This window comes from Kogia breviceps, chromosome 18 (assembly GCF_026419965.1).
Source record: "Kogia breviceps isolate mKogBre1 chromosome 18, mKogBre1 haplotype 1, whole genome shotgun sequence".
Lineage (NCBI taxonomy): Eukaryota > Metazoa > Chordata > Mammalia > Artiodactyla > Physeteridae > Kogia > Kogia breviceps.
In genome coordinates this window covers 40812621-40835739 of record NC_081327.1, presented here as the reverse complement: position 1 = coordinate 40835739, position 23119 = coordinate 40812621, and the positions used below count along the sequence as shown (strand labels likewise).

The 23119-nt window shown below is 45.9% G+C and overlaps 1 protein-coding gene and 1 long non-coding RNA gene across 22 annotated transcripts in view; one reads left to right on the top strand and one right to left on the bottom strand.

The window, feature by feature from the left end:
* Positions 1-23119, bottom strand: part of ZFP90 (ZFP90 zinc finger protein) — a 221291-nt gene that overhangs the window by 97041 nt on the left and 101131 nt on the right. For 3 of the 21 annotated variants that reach the window (XM_067019798.1, XM_067019789.1, XM_067019793.1), the window contains exons 1-3: positions 9167-9293; positions 4805-4905; positions 2940-2993 (exon numbers count right to left, since the gene is read on the bottom strand). The exons of 8 other annotated variants lie outside the window; for them this stretch is intronic. Coding sequence is in view for 3 of the 13 variants with exons in the window: in XM_067019789.1 (XP_066875890.1) it covers positions 2940-2942 (3 nt within the window). In the remaining 10 variants the exon portion in view is untranslated. Of the gene's footprint in view, positions 1-2939; positions 2994-4804; positions 4906-9166; positions 9483-16203; positions 16558-23119 lie in introns of those variants that run through there. 10 more of the 21 variants (XM_067019800.1, XM_067019801.1, XM_067019799.1 and 7 more) reach the window with 9 other exon arrangements.
* Positions 8875-10187, top strand: LOC136793084 (uncharacterized). Its single transcript, XR_010837845.1, has 2 exons — positions 8875-9602; positions 9853-10187. It is a non-coding gene; the product is annotated as an uncharacterized lncRNA (long non-coding RNA).

Sequence of the window (23119 nt, the reverse complement as noted above, 5' to 3'; positions counted from 1 at the left end):
GGACACATTTTCATCTCTCTTGGGTATATACATAGGAATGGTATTGCTGGGTCATATGGTAACTCTATATTTAGTCATTTGAGGAACTGGGAGGGTCCCTCAATGGCTGTGCCATTTTACCTTCCCACCAACAATGTATGAGGGCTCCTTTCAGAACACTTTTACAAATACAAACAACCCCAGAGATAGGCATCATTACTAGTATCTTCCCGACAAAGACACTAAGGGGCAGAGAGGGGATGTGACTTCTCTGCTATGAGGACTGGGCTCCAACCCTGGAACTGCCCTCCTTCCTTCAGGAAACCTGACTTTCAGGCCCAAACAGTAAATCTTTGAGAGGTGATGAGGTGATGGGCAGAGAGAAAGAATCTGCGGGTACAAAGCCTTGCTATGGAGACGGAACCTTCAGTTTTAGGAATGGCGACATCAAAGCCACTTATGTTTTTGTTTTATTAGGCAACAGCCAGAGCCAGGTTCTGACAAATTAATGATGATCAAAGTGCTCTGACAAGATGGAGTGATCTGCAAACATTAGCCATGAATTATTCACAACTGGGTGTTCTTAGCTGAAGGTGAGGAGGCTGCCAAGGAGTAAAAGAAAGCTAGGCCCTCACTTCCCCCTCAGCTTGCATGAGCCTGGGCCCTCCTGCAGGACTCAGTTTCTCAATCCAAAAAATGGGGCTAGATAGGAGCTCTCATCCCTTTATGGTCATAGGCCAGGACCTGGCAACCTGAGTCCTGTTCCAATCAAGGCAGCATACCCAAGCTGCCTCCACCAAACAATAATTAATTATACCAACACACAGTTCAGGGGTCGACAAACATTTTCTGTAAAAGACCAGACAGTAAATACTTTAGGCTTGAAGTCCAAATGGTCTGTCATACTCCTCATCTCTGCCACTGTAATGCAAAAGCACCATAGAGAATACATAAATGAATGAAAGCAGCTGTCCAGTGAAACTTCCTTTGTGGACACTGAAATTTGACTTCTGTGTAATTTTCACGTTATAAAATATTATTCTTCTTTTGATTTTTTTCCCTATCATTTAAGAACATAAAAACCATTCTTAACTCCTGGACTATATAAAAACAGGTGTTGGGACTTCCCTGCTGGCTCAGTGGTTACGAATCCACTTGCCAATGTAGGGGACACGGATTCAAGCCCTGGTCTGGGAAAATCCCACATGCCGTGGAGCAACTAAGCCCGCGAGCTACAACTACTGAGCCCATGTGCCACAATTACTGAAGCCCATGTGCCTAGAGCCCATGCTCCGCAACAAGAGTAGCCACCACAATGAGAAGCCCGCCTACTGCAAAGAAGAGTAGCCCCCGCTCGACACAACTAGAGAAAGCCCATGCTCAGCAACGAAGACTGAACGCAACCAAAAATAAATAAATAAAAAAAAACAAAAACAAAAAACAGGTGTTGCCTCAAAATGTTAAACATAATTACTATTTAACCCAGCAATTCTGCTAAGTATATACCCAAAATAAATGAAAACATAAATCCACACAACATGTGTACATCAAAGTTTATAGCTATTCATAACAGCCAAAAAGTAGAAGAAAAACACAAATGCCCATCAACTGATGAATGGATAAACAAAATGTGGTATAACCATACAATGAAATATTGTTCACCATAAAAAGGAACCAAAGTTTGACATATGCTACAATACGGATGAGTCTTGAAAACATGCTAAGTGAAGGAAGCCAGACAAAGATGGCATATTTATGATTCTATGGATATGAAATGTCTCTGGAAACAGAAAGCAGAGTTGTTGTTGCCTGGGGCTGAGGGGACTGGGGCGGGGGAGGGTGATAACTAAAGGGTTCTTCGGGGCACGACGAAAAATTGATCATGGTGATGCTTGCACAACTCTGTGAATATACTAAAATCTGCTGAAGTGTACATTTTCAATGCGTGAATTGTGTGGTATTTGAATTGTATCTCAATAAAGCTGCTAAAAAGGAACCACAGAAGTAATGCCGTAGTTTGTTGACCCCTGACATAGCACACAGTTGCTTAGCCTCTCACAAAGCACCTTTCCTCATGTTGTCACAACCAGCCAGGCATTTGCCCCTTCCATGGCTGAGAAAGCCAAGGCTCAGACACGGTACTGACTAGGACACAGGTAACCAATGGTGAGATGTGAGCAGAACCCAGGTCTTTGGACTCCCTGTCCAGTGCTCACTGCAGCACAGACTTTCCCAGAGTTTCATTCAGAGACTGGGTAACTCACTCCTCGAAGCCCCAGGGGAGAGGAGATGACAGGAGGGGACCCCTCCCTAGACCTGTCCCTCCCTGCTGCACCTCTGGTGCCAGCTTCCTCCTCTCTGCACACCCTATCCCTCCCCTCCCTCCCGCCCCGTGGTCTTCCCTGTCCCTTTCTCTCCTTTCCTTCTCAGAACCACTGGGCAAGGCTGTTCCTCCTTACATCTCACTCAGGGTGCTGGGAGGACTGGGGGTGGGGAGGAGGACAGGGAGGCTTCTTCAGAAATTCAATCCATGTGATGTATTTCGAAAAGGGCTCCAAAAGGGTGAGGAACCAGTCCAAGGTCACACAGCAGATATCAGACCTTTGACTTCCTTGATATTTTTGAGAATGAAAAGAGAGAGGGTTTGGGGCTTGGGTAGGGTTTGAGGTGAGCCAAGCCCCATCCCGTTCCTGATTTTTTTCTACACAGCACCTCCCCCCCAAAACTCTCTCCTCTTTCATACTTTCAAAGCACCGACCACTACAAGAGAGCTTTTAAAAATATTAAAATATTAATTGTAGAAAAAATATTAATTGCAGAAAAATCAGGAAATCCAGATAAAGGGAATAAGGATCATCTTGGTCTCACTCCTCAGATGTAAACATGGAGGTGACCATGGGGACTATTTTGGGTGACTCTGGAGCCAGCGCCTGGCTTCAAATCCTGGCTTCATCACTCACCATCTGCGTGACCTCCGGCAGCTCATTTCACCTCTCTGACCTCAGTTTCTTCACCTGTAATATGGGAATAATAACAGCACCTACTCAAAGAGTTGTGTGACAATTAAATGAGGCTATAAAAAGCACTAAAAACAGTGTATGGCCCATAGCAAGCACTCAATACATCACTGTATTTTCCCAGTGATTTCCTTCCTACATATTTTTCCCTAGAAAAATGAGATCATTCCCTATCCATCGTTTTATAATTGATCCCTCCCCTCCCCTCACCGTAACTGAATTATTAACATCTTTCTCTAGCATTAGAAATCCTTCTATAGAACATATATATATATCTATTTTTTGGCCTTGCTGTGCATGGCTTGTGGGATCTTAGTTTCCCCACCAGGGATCAAACCCGGGCCCTCGGCAGAGAAAGCACAGAGTCCTAACGACTGGACTGCCAGGAAATTCCCTAGAACATCTTTCTTAAAATAGCACATGCATAGGTAGTATTCCATCTCCTGAAGTGGGATACTTAGGTGTGCTTTTGTTTCCCCACCACCAAACATGTTCCTCATCTTTGACCAATTACTGCTTCAGGACAAATTCCTAGGGAATTCGTTGAGTCAAAGGATGTGCAGGCATTTCAGGCTTTTGGCACATAATCATCAAACTGCCCCTAAGAAACGTTATGAATAGTTTCACTTCCGCCAGCTTGGAAAAGAAGGCCCCATGCTCTCCAATGCCTCGTCTCCTCTTATCATTTAGGAACACCATTTCCAACTTGACCTAAGAGAAGTATTGTTTGCTGCCATATTTTGATTTGCAGTCCCAACTCTTCCTAATGGAACTCAGTTTAGGCATCTGCTCAACCCCATGACTCCTCTGGGTGGCCCTGGACTGGTCATCAACCTCTCAGAACCCAGAAATCTCAGTTATAATTCCCCAATAAACCCCTGGTTTCTTAAATGAGATAATATATATAAAAATTCAACCCCAAGCCACATTCTCATTATTTGAAATAGGCTGTAGGGATTTCAGAAACAAGGATGGCATTTCAGGAGAGCCCTATAAGTAACTGTGGTGCACATGGGGAAACTGAGGCCTGGGAAGGGGAAGTCTTCCCAATAAGAAAAAGTCAGAAACATCTAATAGAAAAATGGGGGAAAACATGAATAGGCAGCTTAGAGAGGAAACCTAAATGTGTGCTACTAGGCAAAGAGATGTTCAAACTCATTAGTTATCAGGGAAATGCAAGCCAAACAAAGAGGAGAAACCAAGTCACCGACTAGAAAACATTAGGAAGTTGGATAACACCAAGTGTTGGTAGGGCATGGGGAGATGGGACTCTCATGTGGCACTGCTTAGTGTAGACTAAGACCCTGAAACCCAGCAATTCCACTCCTGGACAAATATCCCAGGGCCCTTCCCACAAGGCCGAGGATGTTCGTGGCAGCTGTTGTCTGTGGTAGCTGGGAGTAGGAGATAAACTGAATGCCCTTCACTGGGAGTAAATATGCAAAATATAGTGAAGGCACATTATGGAACAATTATGCAACAATTCAAAACAGCTAAGCAAACTGTGAGTCAACAGAGACCTGTGAGCCAAATGTGACACATCACCTGTTTTTGTACAGCTCAGCTCAAGCTGAGAATGATTTTTACATCTTTAAATGGTGAGAGTAAAAAGAATATGCTGTGACACATGAAAGTTAGACAAACATTATTATCTCACAAGGCTCCTGTGGGTCAGGAACTTGGGAGTGGCTTGACTAACTGGCTCTGGCTTGGGATCTCTCATGAGGTTGCAGTTAAGGTGTTGCTGGGGCTGTACTCGTCTGTAGGTTTGACTGGGGCGGGAGAATCATTCAAAATGGCTCACGTACATGGCTGGTAAGTTGGTAATAACTGTTGGCAGGCCTCAGCTCCTCTTAGACCACTCCATAGGGCTGCTTGAGTGTCCTCACAGCATGGTAGCCGGCTTCCCCTAGAGTGGGTGATCAATGAGACAGAAAGAGGATACTGTGATGTCTTTCATCCCCTAGCCTTGGAATTTGCACACACTGTTATCCTTGCAATATCCTATTTGTTGAATAGAGTCACCTCTATGCAATGCAAGAGGGGAATGCTCAAAGATATGAAAACCAGAGTTTCTTACTGGCTACCACAGTAAGAAACAGAAGTGATTTATAGTAGATCCTTTTAAATTAAAAAATTAAATTCACATTCACACGAGACAACACTATACATTTGACAAAGCTACACACAAATTCAGAGGTATTTTATTAAATGGAATGGGGAAGGAGGGTAATGGGAGTGGAGGATAGGGATAAAAAGAAATGAATGAATGTGTGAATTAATAATAAAACCAGCGAGAAGCCTTGTACAAACCAACTAAGAGAGTGGGCTGGGCTTGGAACTGAGATGATTAATTCAACTCTCTTTACTCAAACCCCCATGGTAGCCAACCCCCGCCAGCAAAAAAAAAGGGGAGAGAAAGAAAAGTTTCCTTGTCCAAGATCACAAGAACTCAGCCTCCCTCATCAAGTACCGCTCTCTCTGCCTGACACACCTTATTCAATTCATGGTTGACCTGCAGGGTCTTCAGAGAGCTCCAGTTCCTGGTTAAATAGAGAAGAGTTTTGCCTGCGGGAAGGGGTGTGGGGAGCAGCAGAACAAGCCTGGGAAGAAAATGCCTAGTTATTACCCAAATAGTGGTGCTGGTGGATTGCTCACCCCTCCTGCCAGGGTTCCTCCTTCTCTGGAGACAAAGGGTTCTCAGAGCACAGAGCCCTGTGAACACCCCCAGATCCAGCCTGTGAGTGGTGCGAGAATAGAAACTCTCATTTCTTTAAAAATATATCCTGTGGTTCTAGGCCTTGTGACTTCTTTTATTTCTTTTAAACTTCGTAAGCTCACCATGCAAGAATTGTTATTTCAAGATGCCCAAAGAACCGAGTTAGATTGTTTTTAACTGTTTTACCTCCCTGTAAGGTCATTCATTCAGCAAATATTTCTTGAGCACCTACTACGTGCCAGCATTAAGGATACAGCAGTGAACAAAGCAGGCAAAGCCCCTGTCCTCATGAGGGGTGGGAGTAGTGGGAACAGATGTTAGACAGTAAGCAAACAAAAAATACAACATGTAAACTAAAAGGGGTTAAAGAGACAAAAAGTCATTGTGTTATCAGAGAAGCCTTATATTTGAATCAAGACCTTAAGGGTAAGAAGGAGCCAGCCCAGTGAAGAGCAGTTTTGGAGAAAAAACAGCAGGTGTAAAGGCCCTGAGGTAGGAATAAACTTGTGTTTAAGTTGATTAGGGGGGCAGGCAGGGCTCAGATCAGAGAGGTCCTTGTAGCTCTTTGTCAAAAGAACTTGGGCTTTATTCTGAGTGTGAGATGGAACTGACTCTACCATTATTAGCTACATGACCTTGGGCAAATTATTTCACTCCTCTGAGCTTAGTTTACCTATCTATAAAGTGGATAATATTGGGTTGGGCGAAAAGTTCCTTCCGTTTTTAAGTAAAAATAAAAGACACACTTTTCATTTTCACCAAGAACTTTATTGAATAACGTATTCACCATTTTGTTCCACTACCTTCTGCCATTTTTTTGTGTGTGTGTGGTACGCGGACCTCTCAGTGTTGTGGCCTCTCCCGTTGCAGAACACAGGCTCCGGACGCGCAGGATCAGCGGCCATGGTTCACGGGCCCAGCCGCTCTGCAGCATGTGGGATCTTCCCGGACCAGGGCACGAACCCGTGTCCCCTGCATCGGCAGGTGGACTCTCAACCACTGTGCCACCAGGGAAGCCCCCTTCTGCCATTTTTCAGGCAACTTCATAATTCCATCTTCCCAAACGTTCTATCTTTTTGAGCATTGTTCCAGGTGTCTTTTACAGTCTTCCAGGGAATTGAAAATTTTTCCATTAAGACAATTTTGTAAAGACCAAAATAAATGGAAATCCGAAGGTGCAATGTCTGGTGAATATGGCGGATGAATAAGAACTTCCCAGCCAAGCTGTAATAGTTTTTGCCTGGTCATCAAAGAAACATTCAGTCTTGCAGTATCCTGATAGAAGATTATGCGTTCTCTGTTGACTAATTCCGGATACTTTTCATCAAGTGCTGTTTTCAGTTGGTCTAACTGGGAGCAGTACTTGCTGGAATTAATCGTTTGGTTTTCTGGAAGGAGCTCATAATAGAGGACTCCTTTCCAATCCCACAATATACACAACATCACCATTTTTGGATGAAGATCGGCCTTTGGTGTGGTTGGTGGTGGATCATTTCACTTGCCCGGCGACCTCTACCGTACAGTATCCACTTTCATTGCCCGTCACAATTTGTTTTAAAAACAGAACATTTTTGTTACGTTTAAGTAGAGAATCCCATGTGGAAATACGGTCAAGAAGGTTTTCTTCGCTTAACTTACGTGGAACCCAAACACCAAAGTGATTAACGTAACCAAGCTGGTGCAAATGATTTTCAACGCTTGATTTGGATACTTTGAGTATGTCGGCTATCTCCCGCATGGTATAACGTTGATTGTTCTCAATTAATGTCTCAATTTGATCGCTATCAACTTCAACTGGTCTACCCAACTGTAGAGCATGGTCCAGCAAGAAATCTCCAGCACGAAAACTTCAAAAACCACTTCTGACACGTTCGATCAGTCACAGCACCTTCTCCATACACTGCACAAATCTTTTTTTGTGCTTCAGTTGCGTTTCTACCTTTCTTGAAATAATAAAGCATAATATGCCAAAAATGTTGCTTTCTTTCTTCCATCTTCAATATTAAAATGGCTACACAAAAATTCACCAATTTTTATGTTTTTAAAAATGCTGCCACAATAAAATCTAGCAAACTTGTTTTGAATGAAGTTAAAGACAACTAAGCCCTACTAGAGTCATCTTACTGAAACAACCGAACGAACTTTTTGGCCAAACTTTTTTTTTTTTTACTTTCCCATCACATTTTAAGATTCCCATGAGGAGGGAATCAATTACTGGTATTTGTAGACAATGGGTAGAAAAGATGGCTTCGGTTGATCTGAGTTACTCCAGTTTTCTGCATCTTCTGCTACTCTGTGGCCCCCTCTACCCTTCCTTCTCCTACTGCTGTGGCACCCTATCTTCCCCAAAGCCCCTTCCTTTATAGCTCTACTTGAGGTCTCCCTCTGTACTGGATTCCCCTCCCACCAGCCCCATCTTCTCCACCCCCTCCCCAACCCCCTCCCCTCCCTTCAATTTGACCTACAAACACCTCCTATTTCTAGCTCCGCTCTCTTTCTGGGACTTCTCCATCCGCTTCCCCTCTCTTCCCCACCCTCCTCCAAATTACCCCCAGAGACTTTCTCTAGGACCTCTCACCAAGCTGCTTTACCCTTTCTCCTACCTCCCAAGGAAACTACTCTTTAAACTGCCTTCCTCCACCTCCCAACCCCCGGAATACTCTTTCCAAACCGGTCATCCTCCTCCCAAAGATTAGTCTTTAAACGTTATTCCTCTACCACCTTCATTTTCCAAATCGATCCCTATATCTACCCCTCAATTCTTAAGTACTTCTCTCCTCCAGGACCCGACTCCACCCCACTCTTCTCTCGTTTCTCACTCCGCCCACAAATGAAGCTGGATCACTCTCCAGACTGTCTCTTCCTTTCATCCACCCTCCCAATTACCGCTCCCAGCAGCCTCTCCCCCACGACTTAAAATGTCCCCTCGAAGGAACCTCACAGTCCTGTCCCCCGCTAAGTCCCCTTTCTGATGTTCCCGCTACTTCCTGGGTTCCAATCCTACCCCACTCTCGCAAGCATCCCGTGCTGGGTTATCTCCCCACCCAGGAAAGAGCCCCTTTCCGCACAAACCTCGAGGTTCCAGCTCGCGCCGCCCCCTTCTCCGTCCTCCGCCTGCGCTCGGCCACTCCTTCCGCCCTTCTCCCGCTCCGCCCTGCTCGCTCCCTTCCTTCCCTCCGCCTTCCGACTCCACATTGCTCCCTTCTCCAAATTCCCGGCCCTCCTACCAGGGGCCCCTCTTGGGTCGCCCTCCCCTCTGCACGGCCCTCCCCGCTCCCCTTCCCCTTCCCGGCCTCCCCTCCCCCGCCCGCCGCTCTCCCGCTCCCCGCCCCTCGGCTCGCCATTCTTCTTCTCGAGCCGCGTGCCCCGCCCGGCCCCAGCTCCCTAGCTTCCCGCTCCCTCGCACCCTCGCCCCCATTCCCGGCTCGGCCCTCGCTTCCCGCAGCCTGACCTGCAATGGTGGGCAACAAGCACGGCGCCACGCAGCAACGGGCGACAACCGAACCTCCCGCCGCCGTCGCCGCTCCCGCCAGCTCTTCCCGGGCAGAGCACCCGAGCACGCGCGCACGTGGGGCCGGGGCGGAGAGAGTTTAGCGCCTAGAGTGGCGAGCCGGAGAAGGCGCGTGGGGAGCGGGGATGGACTGGGGGGGGAGGGGAGTTCGAGTGGCGGCCTGCTCTAGGTCGGTGACCGCCGATTCCCATGTGCTGAGGCCGGTGGGAGCTACTCCGGAGATCCCCGGAGAGGGAAGGGGCGATGGAGCCCTCGTGCACGCCTTGGTCGCACTCTTAGTCCGGCCCCACCAAACGCGCCCGCTCTGCAGGCACGTTCCTCACCTTGAAGGGAGCTGAGTAAGGGGCGACCGTAATGAGAAGGCTACGCACCACAAGTAAGAGTAGCCCCTGCTCACCGCAACTAGAGAAAGCCCACACACAGCAACAAAGACCCAACACAGCCGCCCCCCGCCAAAAAAAAAGGCAGTAGGGAGGCCAGTGTTACTGGAGTGGAGTAGACACAGGGCAGAGTGGTGGCAAATGACTAAAGGGGTGAAGTGAGGTTTAAAGTAGATAATGAATGTTAAGCTTTTTGAACCTAGTAGTTGCTCAATAAATTAAAGCTTTTTTTTTTTTTTCCTTAAGAAACTACATTTTGGGCTTCCTTGGTGGCGCAGTGTTTAAGAATTGCCTGCCAACGCAGGGGACACAGGTTCCATCCCTGGTCCGGGAAGATCCCACATGCACGGATCAACTAAGCCCATGCGCCACAGCTACTGAGCCTGCGCTCTAAAGCCCGTGAGCCACAACTAACTGAACCCCGTGCACCTAGAGCCTGAGCTCCGCAACAAGAGAAGCCACCGCAATGAGAAGCCCACGCACCGCAATGAAGAGTAGCCCCGCTCGCTACAAATAGAGAAAGCCCTCAGGCAGCAACAACGACCCAACACAGCCAATAAATAAACATTAAAAAAACCCTATATTTTGTTTTTTAAAAATTTGTGAAATAATCTCAGGTGTACACACAAAAAGGGAAAACAACATAATGAACATCCATTTAACCATGACCTACTCTAATAAATAAAACTCATCAGCTATGGTTGAAGCTTCCTATGCACCTGACCCTATCCCTACCCTCTGCGCCAAACATCACTCACTGAATGTACTGCTGATCATTCCTGTACACAGCTTTATATATTTACTCCATATGCATGTATCCATAAACAATCTCTAGTACTGTTTTTCAGGTTTTAAATATATATATGTATATGTACACATATATGCATGTATATATACATATATATGCATGTATATATACACATATATATGCATATATCTGGTAAAGGATTAATATCCAGAATATATAGAGAACTCCTAAAACTCAATAACAAAACAACAAACAACCTGATTCAAAAATGGGCAAAAGATTTGAATAGACATTTTCCCAAAGAAGTCATATGAACACATGAAAAATAAGCACATGTAAAGATACTCAACATTACTGATCATTAGGGAAATGTAAACCAAAACTACAATATATAACCTCACATCCATTAGGATGGGTACTATCCGAAAGCCAGAAAACAGGGACTTCCCTGGTGGCACAGTGGTTAAGAATTCGCCTGCCAATGCAGGGGACACAGGTTCGATCCCTGGTTGGGAAGATCTCACAAGCTGCAGAGCAACTAAGCCTGTGCACCACAACTACTGAGCCTGAGCTCTAGAGCCCGCATGCCTAGAGCCTGTGCTCCACAACGAGAAGCCACTGCAACGAGAAGCCCACGCAGCACGACAGAGCATCCAAGAACCAATGCAGCCAAAAAAATTAAATACATAATTTAAAAAAACAAACAAACCAGAAAACAATAAGTGTTGACAAGGATGTGGAGAAACTTGAACACTTGTGCACTGTTGGTAGGAATGTAAAATGGTTCAGTCGCTGTAGAAAGCAATATGGAAGTTCCTCAAAAAATTAAAAATAGAATTACCATATGAGCCAGCAATTCTACATCCAAAAGAATTAAGAATTATCCAAGACCCTCTTCGGGGTCTTTTTTTTTTTGCGGTATGCGGGCCTCTCACTGTTGTGCCCTCTCCCGTTGCGGAGCACAGGCTCCGGACGCGCAGGCCCAGCGGCCATGGCTCACGGGCTTAGTTGCTCCGCGGCATGTGGGATCTTCCCGGACCAGGGCACGAACCCGTGTCTCCTGCATCGGCAGGCGGATTCTCAACCACTGCGCCACCAGGGAAGCCCGTCTTCGGGGTCTTGAAGAGACATTTGTACACCCATGTTCATAGCAGCATTATTCACAATAGCTAAAACATGGGAGCAACCCAAGTGTCTGACTGATGAATAGATTACCGAAAAGTGGTATATATTGGGTTGGCCAAAAAGTTCCTCTGGGTTTTTCTGTACGGTGTTACAGAAAAGCCCCAAAGAAACTTTTTGACCAACCCAATACACTCCACGGAATATTATTTGGCCTTAAAAAGGAAGGAAATTCTGTAATATGCTATAACATGAATAAAACTTGAAGACATTATTCTAAGCGAAATAAGCAACTCACAAAAAGAAAAATACTGTATGATTCCACTTATATGAGGTATTTAGAGTAGTCAAAATCATAAAGACAAAGTATAATGGTGGTATAATTGACAAGGGCTGGAGAGAGGGGGAAATGGGGAGTTAATGTTTAAAGAGTATTGTTTATGACAGGAAACTGTCACCTGTAGCCCAGTGATCGAACTTAGTGTCACTAATATACTCCAGGCCTACCTGATGGGCCTCCTGATACGATGTAATGGGAAAAAGATAACATGGCCTATGCAGTATTTACACTAAAGAGACTTCCTTGAATCTTATCACAAAGAATAAATAGGCGACAGATTCAGATTGTAGAATCTTCTACAAGACAACTTCCCTGGACTCTTCAAAAATGTCATGAAAGAAAAAATGAGGTGACCATTGATCAGGTCCTGGATCACAAACAAAACAAATTTACAGCTATACAGGACAAAACTGGAATAATTGGGGAAATTTAAATATGGAACTGTATATCATTTAATTGTATTTAGTTATATCCATGCTGAGCGTCTTAGGTGTGATAATGGTATTGTGGCTGCGTGTGAGAATGTCCTTGATCTTAGGAGATGCAGGGTGAAGTATTTTAGGTGTAAAGTGTCAGGATGTCTGCAAGTAGGTCTAAAATGGTTCAGCCAAAACAAAATAAAATAAAATGTGTGTGTAAATAACCTGGCAAATGGGATTGACAGTGAATCCAGATGAAAGATATATGAATGTTTGTTCATTGTACAGTTTTGAAAACGTTTCTGTTGGTTTGAAATTTTTTTGAAGAAAAAGTTGTGGGAAAAAAAACCACTTTGCCCACGGAGGTACTGAGCCCCTCCTGCATTATTTACGACAGGGTTGCCTGGGATTTGCAGGTCTCACCACAGCCGACGCTGACGCTGATCGGCCCTATTGCCAGGTGTTCCAGATCTCTTCCCCTCAGGGGCATCCCTTGTGGATGGAGTATATCGTTATTTAGATGCTGCGAAAATTCCAGCATCCTTTAAAGGCGGGAAGGGAAAGAACAAAGAGAAGGCGAGGAAGCCGGCAACAGGTTCACCTGGTGCAAGAACTGTGGCCTCCCGGGCACTCCCTGCGGTGTGGCACCGCCCCGTCGTGGCCACCGGCGTGCACACGTTGTCCGGGCCGAGAGACGGGCAGGAGGACCCTGCAGCACTCGTTCCCACCAGGACGCGCTCGGGGAGAGTTCCCCGCAAGGGCAGCACCCCCACAATCCCAGCTTGTTCACCTTGGGACCAAACATTTTAAAGAACACCAACTACGAGCGGTCTTGGAGCAAAGTCCTTTACAGATATTAACTCAATCCTAGCATAAGTCCCAACAGGTGGGACAATGGTAGCCCCATTTAAAAGAAGTTTGCGCCAGGTCACTCAGAGAGCAAGAAGTATTGACCGTTTTTAGCTGTATAGCTATATACAGACTTCTAGGTTGACAGTTATTTTAAGCACAATGAAGATTTCAGTCCCCATTCGTATGGCTTCCACAGATGCTTTACTTCTTGAAGTTAATTGATCTTTTTCTCTAATTGCTTTTAAGATTTCATTTACCTTTTATATTCTATTGTTTCACCGTGATGTATCTGTTGTGGACTTATTTTTATTTATGCTCCTTGAGTTTCATTAGGCTTTTTGAATCTGTAGCTTGGTATGTCTTTCATATAGCTTGTTCTGTATTTTCCTTCTGGGAATATGATTAAATTTATGTTGGGCTTTCTACCCAATGGCTTAAGGTGTTTTACTTTGTCTTCTGTACTTTCCATCTCATTGTCTCTGTGCAATAATAGTTTCTGGACAATTTCTTCTCACCGATATTTCAGTTCATTCTCTCTTCTTTTATGTTTAATTTGCTGTCAAACACAGCTGTCTTTTTAAAATTAGCTTTTTTTAAAAAAACATTCTATTTGGTTATTTTTTCTAAACTGCTAGGTCAATTTTTTTTTTTTTTTTTTTTGTGGTACGCGGGCCTTGCTGTTGTGGCCTCTCCCGTTGCGGAGCACAGGCTCCGGACGCACAGGCTCAGCGCCCATGGCTCACGCGCCCAGCCACCCCGCGGCATGTGGGATCTTCCCGGACCGGGGCACAAACCCATGTCCCCTGCATCGGCAGGCGGACTCTCAACCACTGCACCACCAGGGAAGCCCTGGTCTCTTTCTTGACAGAGGGGCAGAGTATGGATGCTGTTAATGTACTTAATGTAAAATATGAAAGGCCATCCAAGCACTGAGCAAAAAATGGCATCTAGAATTGGGTCTTATCAGGGGAGGAACCCTACAGATAAGAGCAGGAATACTGTGGAAAGACAGAATGAGGCACATATTTCTCTTAAAGATTTGCAGTCTCAAAAACACTCTCCCTATCTTTTGCCAGTGTTGCCCTGGAAGAAAAATATGCCTGGCAATGATCAATGAATAACCCTAGGGCCTGCTGCTAAAGCAGACACAACTCTTAGCGGGACCACTCTACTTTCTGAGTTTGGATGTGTCCTTGGCATATTTGAGACTCCACACACAACTGTTAACTGATTTTGATCTGGCTAAGAGAAAGCATGCAGTTAAGATTCCAATTACTTCCATTCCCAAAGGAAACAGACAAGAAATTCCCTCCCCCTCGGGGCGAACTGGAGTAGTCAGGGCTGCTACAAATGTACATGGTTGTGTTAACACTAGAGAAGACACTTAGTAGCTGCCAGCTCTCAGGAGCCTGGGGAACACAGCAGATGCTCAGCCTCCTTGAGACCCAAAATACACCAGATCCTCTGCCACCCAGTGAAAGAGGAAACTGAAGCAAGCAACACATCTTGCTCAAGACTTCACTGCCATCATTTCCCCTTAGGAAAGGAGTGGATCGCGTGTGATATACAGGCTAATCAAGTGTCTCTTCACCAAGCCACGCTCCCTTTGCTTCACACAACTGAATGGCCGAATTATTACAGTAATTCTCTGCCATGTGCAACCTCCCTTCCTCTCCTCCCAGAGGAAACTGATGTGTCACAGGTACTGATTCCAAGAGTTCAAAGCCACCTCCCTGCCAATAAAAAAAAAAAAGCTTCCTGAATCCTGTTAATCAGACAATCCCAATCTTTTTCTAGACCCAGCTGGTTGTAAGTAGGAAAAGGACCATTTCTCTATTTTCCAGAGCAAGGTCAAATGCCTCTGGGAGCCAGCAGACAACTCAGGATGGTACATCAACTAGCCTCTTGCCCCAAACCCTCTAAAACGAAATGTTGTCATGTGGGCAGCTCAGCTGAACCCATTCAGCGCCTCTGAACAAACAAGGCAACCCGAGGGGTCCATCCGGTCCCTGACTTTCTGTTCCTGCCCCTGCTCCGCTGAAGGTCTCCGCGAAGTGCCCTTCGCATCCGATGGAGGAGGAGCGGGAGTTTCTGAGGCAACGTTTCAGCCACAGATCGAGGGGAAAACTGAGGCCTTCGCCGAGGGGGCCGAGACGCTGGGTGGGCGCCTTGGCCACGCTAGCAGAGCTTCTCCAGGGGCCCGGGACGTGACGCCTCCTTTGTAACAGGAGCTGGGACCAACCTGAGGAATCTCCTGGGACCTCTGTGTTTGTTGTCTATTAATTCTGCGTGTTCTTTCACGATTTCTTATGTTCTTGTGTATCTGGTTATCTTTGAGAATGTGCTGGAAGTTACTAAAGAAGAAGTGTGTGAATACTTTGATGTCTAAGATGATAATACCTTTCTCTAAGGATCATTTTCATTTGCTTTTGTCAGACACCCGGGCACACCACTAGGTCAATGTTACAGAGTTTGAAGGCTGAGGATCTCTACACCTCCAAGACAACCTGAATTTGGGAGACATGTCTATGCCAGGGCTTATCTCCAGTTTAACATTTTCTTGAGGGTGTCTTCATTTGGGGTCCCAGTTCAAATGTGGGGTGATTATTCAGACTCCCAGCTTTCAACACTTTTACCCCTTATACTGCAAGTCCACCAACTTTACTGCTGGCTTTCACAGGTGTCTCTTTCCACCAGCAAATACCTTCAAGTAAAAGCAGCTTTGAATGTTGGGATTATGACTTATAGTCTCTTGCTTCTCCGAGTCTGATCCTTAATTCTTCACTCTCCTGTTAGCTCTTTGCAATGCCTTTCTTTTTTCAACGTTTCATCGAGCTTAAGTTATTTTCCATGTAAGAGTTGGTCCTAATTACCTAGACTACCATTACCATGAGTGTAACCCTTCACTCAAGGCTTCATTATTCTCCCTCCAGCCTAGGTGCACAGGAGGCTTCCTGTCCCGAGGAAGACAGCAGATGGGAGGAGAGGAAGAGGAGATGGTGTTTCTGGTTTTATGACAGTGTTTCGGGGGAGCAGAAACTTACAGCCCCTCAGGAAAAGCCACACTTTTTTTTTCAGAGAGGGGAGCTATTGTTACCTTAAGTTTCTCCACTTACCTAGACTACCTATGATTCAACGTCTCCCCAAATTGTCCAGCAAATCACGTGATACGAGATGGCAGTTTCCGGCGACTAGGCAGAGCCGGGGTGGGGGAGAAAGCGCAAGGTCTCGGTCTGGCGTGTTCTAGCCATGGGGCGTGGGTGGTTGGTGGCAGCCACGGGAGGAGCGTAGCCTGGCTCCGGGAGCAGGGTGCAGGGCAAATACCTCGCGCGCGCTCAAGCTCTTGCCTCCTCTGCACTTTCTCAAGAGGGACCGAACACCAAGCGGCACGCATTCGCCTCTGCGCATATCAAAAATGACTACGCCAGGCGCCAAGGCCACGTTCCTCTCCCACGAGCGCCGCAGTCAGTGGCGGAATACGTCAAACCAGGAGCCGAAGGGCATCACCGCCAAGGCTTTCGGGAAATGTAGTCTCCAGCCGCGCAGCGCCTAGAGACCTGGGAGGCTGCTCCCTTTGCAAGCGGGTGGCCCGCACTAGGTGGACTACACTCCCTACCCAGCACTCCTACAGTGTTAGGGGACGCAAGTGGGCTTCCTGGTTTTTTTTTTGGCCCGGAGGCATGCGGGATCTTAGTTCCCCCACCAGGGATGGAACCCCTGTCCCCTGCAGTGGAAGCGTGGAGTCTTTTTTTTTTTTTTTTTTTTGGTGGTACGCGGGCCTCTCACTGTCGCGGCCTCTCCCCTTGTGGAGCACAGGCTCCGGAAGCGCAGGCTCAGCGGCCATGGCTCACGGGCCCAGCCGCTCCGCGGCACGCGGGATCTTCCCGGACTGGGGCACGAACCCTTGTCCCCTGCATCGGCAGGCGGATTCTCAACCACTGCGCCACCAGGGAAGCCCAAGCGTGGAGTCTTAACCACTGGACCCACAGGGAAGTCCAAGTGGGCTTCCTTTGACACCTCTTTAAAAGGCACACCCAGATCTTCCTATTATTGTCTAAATTTGGTGGTATAAACCTAATCTGTCTGGTGTCACCATTTTAAATGGCTTTCTCGCCCTTGCCAGGCTATCAAATCCCCTTTAGGAGCTCATAACCTGAAAAAGAGCAATTTTGTGCTTATTTATGGTTATTAAAACTTAGACTAGGGGCTTCCCTGGTGACGCAGTGGTTGAAAGTCCGCCTGGCGATGCAGGGGACACGGGTTCGTGCCCCGGTCCGGGAAGATCCCACATGCCACGGAGCGGCTGGGCCCGTGAGCCATGGCCGCTGAGCCTGCGCATCCGGAGCCTGTGCTCCGCAACGGGAGAGGCCACAACAGTGCGAGGCCCACGTACCGCAAAAAAAAAAAAAAAAACAACTTAGTCTAGACCAGTTCAAAACTCCAAATTCATACCTGATTCTTAGATGCCCGCATGCCCAGCCCGCACGGATCAGGTGAGGGCTAAGAAGGAAGGTGCCGGTCCGCTGTGTTAGTCCTGTTGGGCCCAGGGCCGGTGGCCCGCCCCAACAGACGGCCTCCTCACAGGGAGATGAGCACCGGTCTGTGGGCTGCGTGCAGCTTCACCCCAGCCCACTATATTCATTCAGAGAGGGGTAGCCTAGTTCTGTCCTCACCTCCAAACGCTCTCCAGGTGGGTCACCTGCTAGTTTGGTGGGGCAGCCCCTAGGACACAGAGCCATTGCTCCTGCCCACCCTCTGACTTCTTTCCTCCGGGGAAATCAGGCATAGGACAAACGTATCTCCCAGTTTGCGAGCACAGTCCCAGCTTCCCGTCCGGTTAGCTCCCCCTTGAGAATGAGCTCAATGGTTCTGGTTTAGCTGATCCGTAATACATATGGGCACCCCACCCAGGATGCACCGAAATCCTGTCTTGTGACCTCTGACGGCAAAGAAATCGGAGAGAGTGGGCCTGTCCTTTTTTTCCAAGGCACAGCACAAACGCGGATGCTCAGAGGCCTTCACATTCTGCTGGTGGGGTTACTCCAGCAGAACACCCCTCCATTCAGAAACCTCCAGACTGTTGCAGGCACCTGTTACATTCCTCCCCACCTCCTTACCACCGAATACACACTCTTCAGGCACACATCCAAGCTCTCCTAAGAACTCGGGGTAGTAGCCCTGAAGTGGGCTTGTGGTTTTGCTGGAGATAAAGACAGCAAGCTCCAGTGATGTCAGATGCTCCCAATATCTCTAGTCATTCTCTTGGTGCCTGACTGCCCCAGCCCTGTGGGGAGGGCCAGGGGCCTCACCCTACCACCACAAGGATCCTTTCCTCTGGATCTGACCCTGTTGCACGGTTATATGTCAGTGGGGGCCTAGGAATGAGAGGTTGTGAATCTCTCACTTCCTAGTGAATCCTGTGGGAGCATGTGCCTAGTTCTTGTGGTACCCTTTAGAATGTAGGGGAACATGACTTTTTTCATCTTTCAGGCTATATCAGCAATTCTAAGCCAACAGAAAAGTCCATGCCAAAACTCTGTGACAACTCTTAACTTCTGAAAATGAGTATTAAAATTCAAGAACAATTGGTAATTGCTAGTTTCTTAAAGCACATGGTAAAACAAAAATCCCATTAATTACTACAACTAATACTTATCTGGTCATAGCAGAATAAAATACCATCTTTATATCAGGTCAAAATTTCTTGGCTCCTTTATCCATGAAAATGTCAAAAAAAAAAGTGTTTTTCCAAAATTACAGGGCTTTCACTACAATTTGCTAGCAAAAATTGGTTCTTTCCTTCCACCAACTCCTGCCGATAATCACCTATGTTGCTTATCTACAGGGAGCCCTCTGTGCCCCTGCCCTCCCCTTCTTTTTAATTATTCCCTCAAATGGCATTTCTAGAGTGGGAACTACTTTGATTTTGACAGTACCGAGACCGACCCTTTCTTGGGCTTGGATCAGACTTCTCACCCTTGGGAGCATGAACGCCCATCATTCCTTCTCCTAAATCCTTCAGACATGCTGGATGTACAGGTCAGACAGGCTCATGGTACCGAGGGGAACCAAGGAGGTGGCTTTGTGTGAGAAGGGACCAGGTAAGAGCAGGGAAACAGACTAACTGTAAAAGAGTTTAACATTCACAGAGAGACATACAATAAATATGCATCAGCCTCTTTTAACAAATATTAATATTCTGACAGATTTGTTTTATTAAAAAAATTTGTCTTCTTTTATCCCTTCCCAACCCTTTCCCCTCTAGCTACTGAGGAAACCACCACTCTGAAGCTGGCATTTTAATACTTTCCTACTTTTAATTCATATGAGTTGATAAAAAATATAGGTGATATGGATTTTTAAAAGTTTTATCACACTGCATGTAATCCCTCTGCAACTTTATTTTCAATTGTTTTCAATGTTAGCCTTGTTAGTACATGTACCCTCAGTTCAACCATTCATTAAACATTCGAATATCTCCTGTAATGGTACAGGGGACTGAACAAGATACGTAAGTTGTTGTTCTCAATCATCAAGCTGCTCACTTGCTATTTTTATACTTTTCTATAAATATGTTATGCTTCAATAAAATTTACACCCCCCAAAATCTCTACTCTCACAGAGCTTACCTTCTTGAGAAGGACATATAATAAACAAGTAAATGTCAGGTGGTGGTAGGTATTATGGAGAAAATGAAGCTGGGAAGGGAGGTGGAGCATGCCATGCATGGGGATTGCTTTTTTTTTTTTTTTTTTTTTTTTGGCCACGCCATGGGGCTTGTGGGATCTTAATTCCCTGACCAGGGATTGAACCCATGCCCTTGGCAGTGAAAACCCTGAGTCCTAACCACTGAACCACCAGGGAATTCCCAGGGATTGCTATTTCAATAGGATAGTCAAAGAAGGTTTCACTGAACAAAGATCTGCAGGAGGTGAGGAACCAAACCAGGTGACATCTAGAAGAAGAGGATTCCAGGAAGAGTCAATAGCAAACGCAAAGCCTCTGAAGTGGAAGCTTGCCGTGGGTGTTTAAGTTACTGCAGAGAGTTTGGTGGAGCCGTAGTACAGTGATCAAGAAAGAAGACGAGTGGTGAGTCAGACAGATAATACAGGAGGGTGGCAGGTGGTGGCAATACTGCATAGGGCTTTTAGTCTTTATTCATGAAGTGGAGAACTATTTGAGGGCTTTGAGAAGATGACTGACACAATCTTAGACTTTTACAGCGTCACTCTGGCTGCTGAACTTCGAACACAGAGAGGCACAGCTAGAAGCAGGGAAACCAACTAGGAGGCTATTTATTGCAAATATATGGACCATAGATGATGATGGTGACTTGGGCTAAGATGGTAGAAGCAACAAGAAATGGCCATCCACATATATCCTGCAAGTTGGCAGACAGAACTTACTGAACCTTGGACGCGGGGTGTGAAAGAAAGGAATCAAGAATGGTTCCCCAGTCTGGGGCTTGAGCAACTGCAAGGATGGGGTTGCCCTTTCCCAGATGGGAGGGCTGAGGTAGGAACATGCTTATGATGAGGGTGGGAAGGGGAGATCATGAGTTAGTTCATCTTTGGACATATTAAATTTGAGATGTCTGTTAGAAATCCAGGTGGAGGTGTCAAGTAGGCAGTTGATTATGAGTATGGAATCTTGGGTTGGAGATAAAATTTTCAAGCAGGTATTTAAAGTCTTGCGAGTAGATGAGCGTCCCAATGAGGGTGACTGTAGAAAAAGAAAAGACGTCCAAACATGGAGCCCTACAAGAATTCCTATGTCTAGAGCAAGGGAAGATATAGAACTTGGGAGAAGTAGCTGTCAATAAATTATAAGGAATTCTAGGTGTGATAATCTGGAAGCCAAGGGTGAGGAAATGATCAACTGTACCAAATAATGCTGACAGGTCAAGTAAAAGGACTGAAAAAATATGACTGGATTTAGCCACATGGAGTCCATCAGTGATCTCTGACAAAAGCAGAAACAAAGACCTAATTGGAGGGGGTGCAAGAGACTGGAAGGAGAGGAATTGGAGACAATGAGTATTAGACAGCTCTATTGAGGAATATTCCTATTAAGTAGGAGATGAAGTGGCAGGTGGAGGGGGATGCTGTGTGTGTGTGTGTGTGTGTGTGTGTGTGTGTGTGTGTGTGTGTGTAATATTTAAATACATTTACAAATATAGATATAAGATGAGAAAAATCACATTATGCCGATAGGAAAAATTCAGTAGACAAGAAAAAAAAAGATGCAGGAAAGAGGACAACTGTAAGAATGATGTTCTAGTCTATGAACAGGATCTAATACGTATACCAGAGAGAAGCTGGTCTTAGATAAGAGAACAAAGCGTCAACCACAGTAGCAGGAAAGAAAGGAAGAGCACAGGGACAAGATGCACGTAGGTGAGTAGTTACCTTCTGATTGCTTTTATTTTCCTGTTACCTAGGAAACAAAGTCACCAGCTGAGTGAGGACTGGGGCGAAGTGCTGCAGGTTGAGAAGACAGAAGCTATAAAACAGTACCTTAGGAGACTGGGACAATGACTGGACTAGGGAAACAAATGCCTGAGGTTAGCAGTCAGGGATTTAAAGTGGGACTAGTCACTGTAGCTCTGTTTCCTGGAGCCACATTTAGCTGCATGGTACAGGAGTGGAATAGGAGAGTTAGAATGTTTTGGGGGGAGGGGTTGTTTTGTTTCCAGATGCTCTGGTTCCTTTACTGAAGTACGAATATGCCACGGTTTATTAACCCATTCACTTACTGTCAAGACATTTGTGTTGTGTCCATATATTTACTATTTCAAACACTGATGCAATAATCATCCTTGTACATGTCTTTGTGCTCACATGGAAGTACTTCTACTCTACCACATAGATCTAAAAGTGGAATCAATGGGTCATCAAGTATGCTTAACTTCAATTTTATTGGATATTACCAAATTACTCCCCCAAATGATTATACTAATTAACCCTCTCACCAGCAGTGTATAAAAGTTCTCATTTCCCCCCTGCCAGCCTTCTAACTAAATTTTTTGCCAGCCTAATGGATATGAAATAGTATGTTTTATTTTGCAGTATTCTGATTTCAAGATTGAGCATCTTTTCATTTTGAAAAGCCAGTCTTCTTTCTCTATCAACACATCTCCACTATACTGCTAACAAGACTATATTAAGTACCTATTGTGTGCCTGGCATTGTGATAATCAAGGGAACAAAAAAAAAAGTTAGCAAAATAGATGTGGACTCTGCCTTCCTGGCACTCACAATCTACTGTGGGGTGGGGAGAAAACCAAATAATCCAAAATACAAATTGTGGTAAGGCGAAGGACATTAAGAATAATCCATGAAAATTTAAAAGGAGACCAATTTAGCCAGGCAGTCATTAAAACGTTCCCTGGGGCTTCCCAGGTGGCGCGGTGGTTGAGAATCTGCCTGCCAATGCAGGGGACACGGGTTCGAGCCCTGGTCTGGGAAGATCCCACATGCCGCGGAGCAACTGGGCCTGTGAGCCATAACTACTGAGCCTGCGCGTCTGGAGCCTGTGCTCTGCAACAAGAGGCCGCGACAGTGAGAGGCCCATGCACCGTGATGAAGAGTGGGCCCCGCTTGCCGCAACTAGAGAAAGTCCTCGCACAGAAACGAAGACCCAACACAGCCATAAATAAAATAAATAAATTTAAATCATATGGGCTTCTAAGGAGACCTCTGCTTAAAACAAACAAACAAACAAACAAACAAAACACCTTCCCTGATGTGACATTCGCATTTTTAACAGACAGGAATTAACTAGTTCAGTATTTATAAGAGCCCACTGCAGCTATAAAGAACTGAGCATCACCAGCATCAATATGCCTAATAACTGAAGAATTGTTTTATCATCCATGCTGGCACAGAGAAGTGCTAGATGCTCTAGCAGACAGAGTGCCTGCCCTGGGGCCCTTCCCCCCACACACCCAGGCACCAGGAGTAGGAGACTGGTTTTCTCTTGTTTCCCTTTTGCAATTCTGAAGCTATTACTCCTGCACTATTATAACTAGTT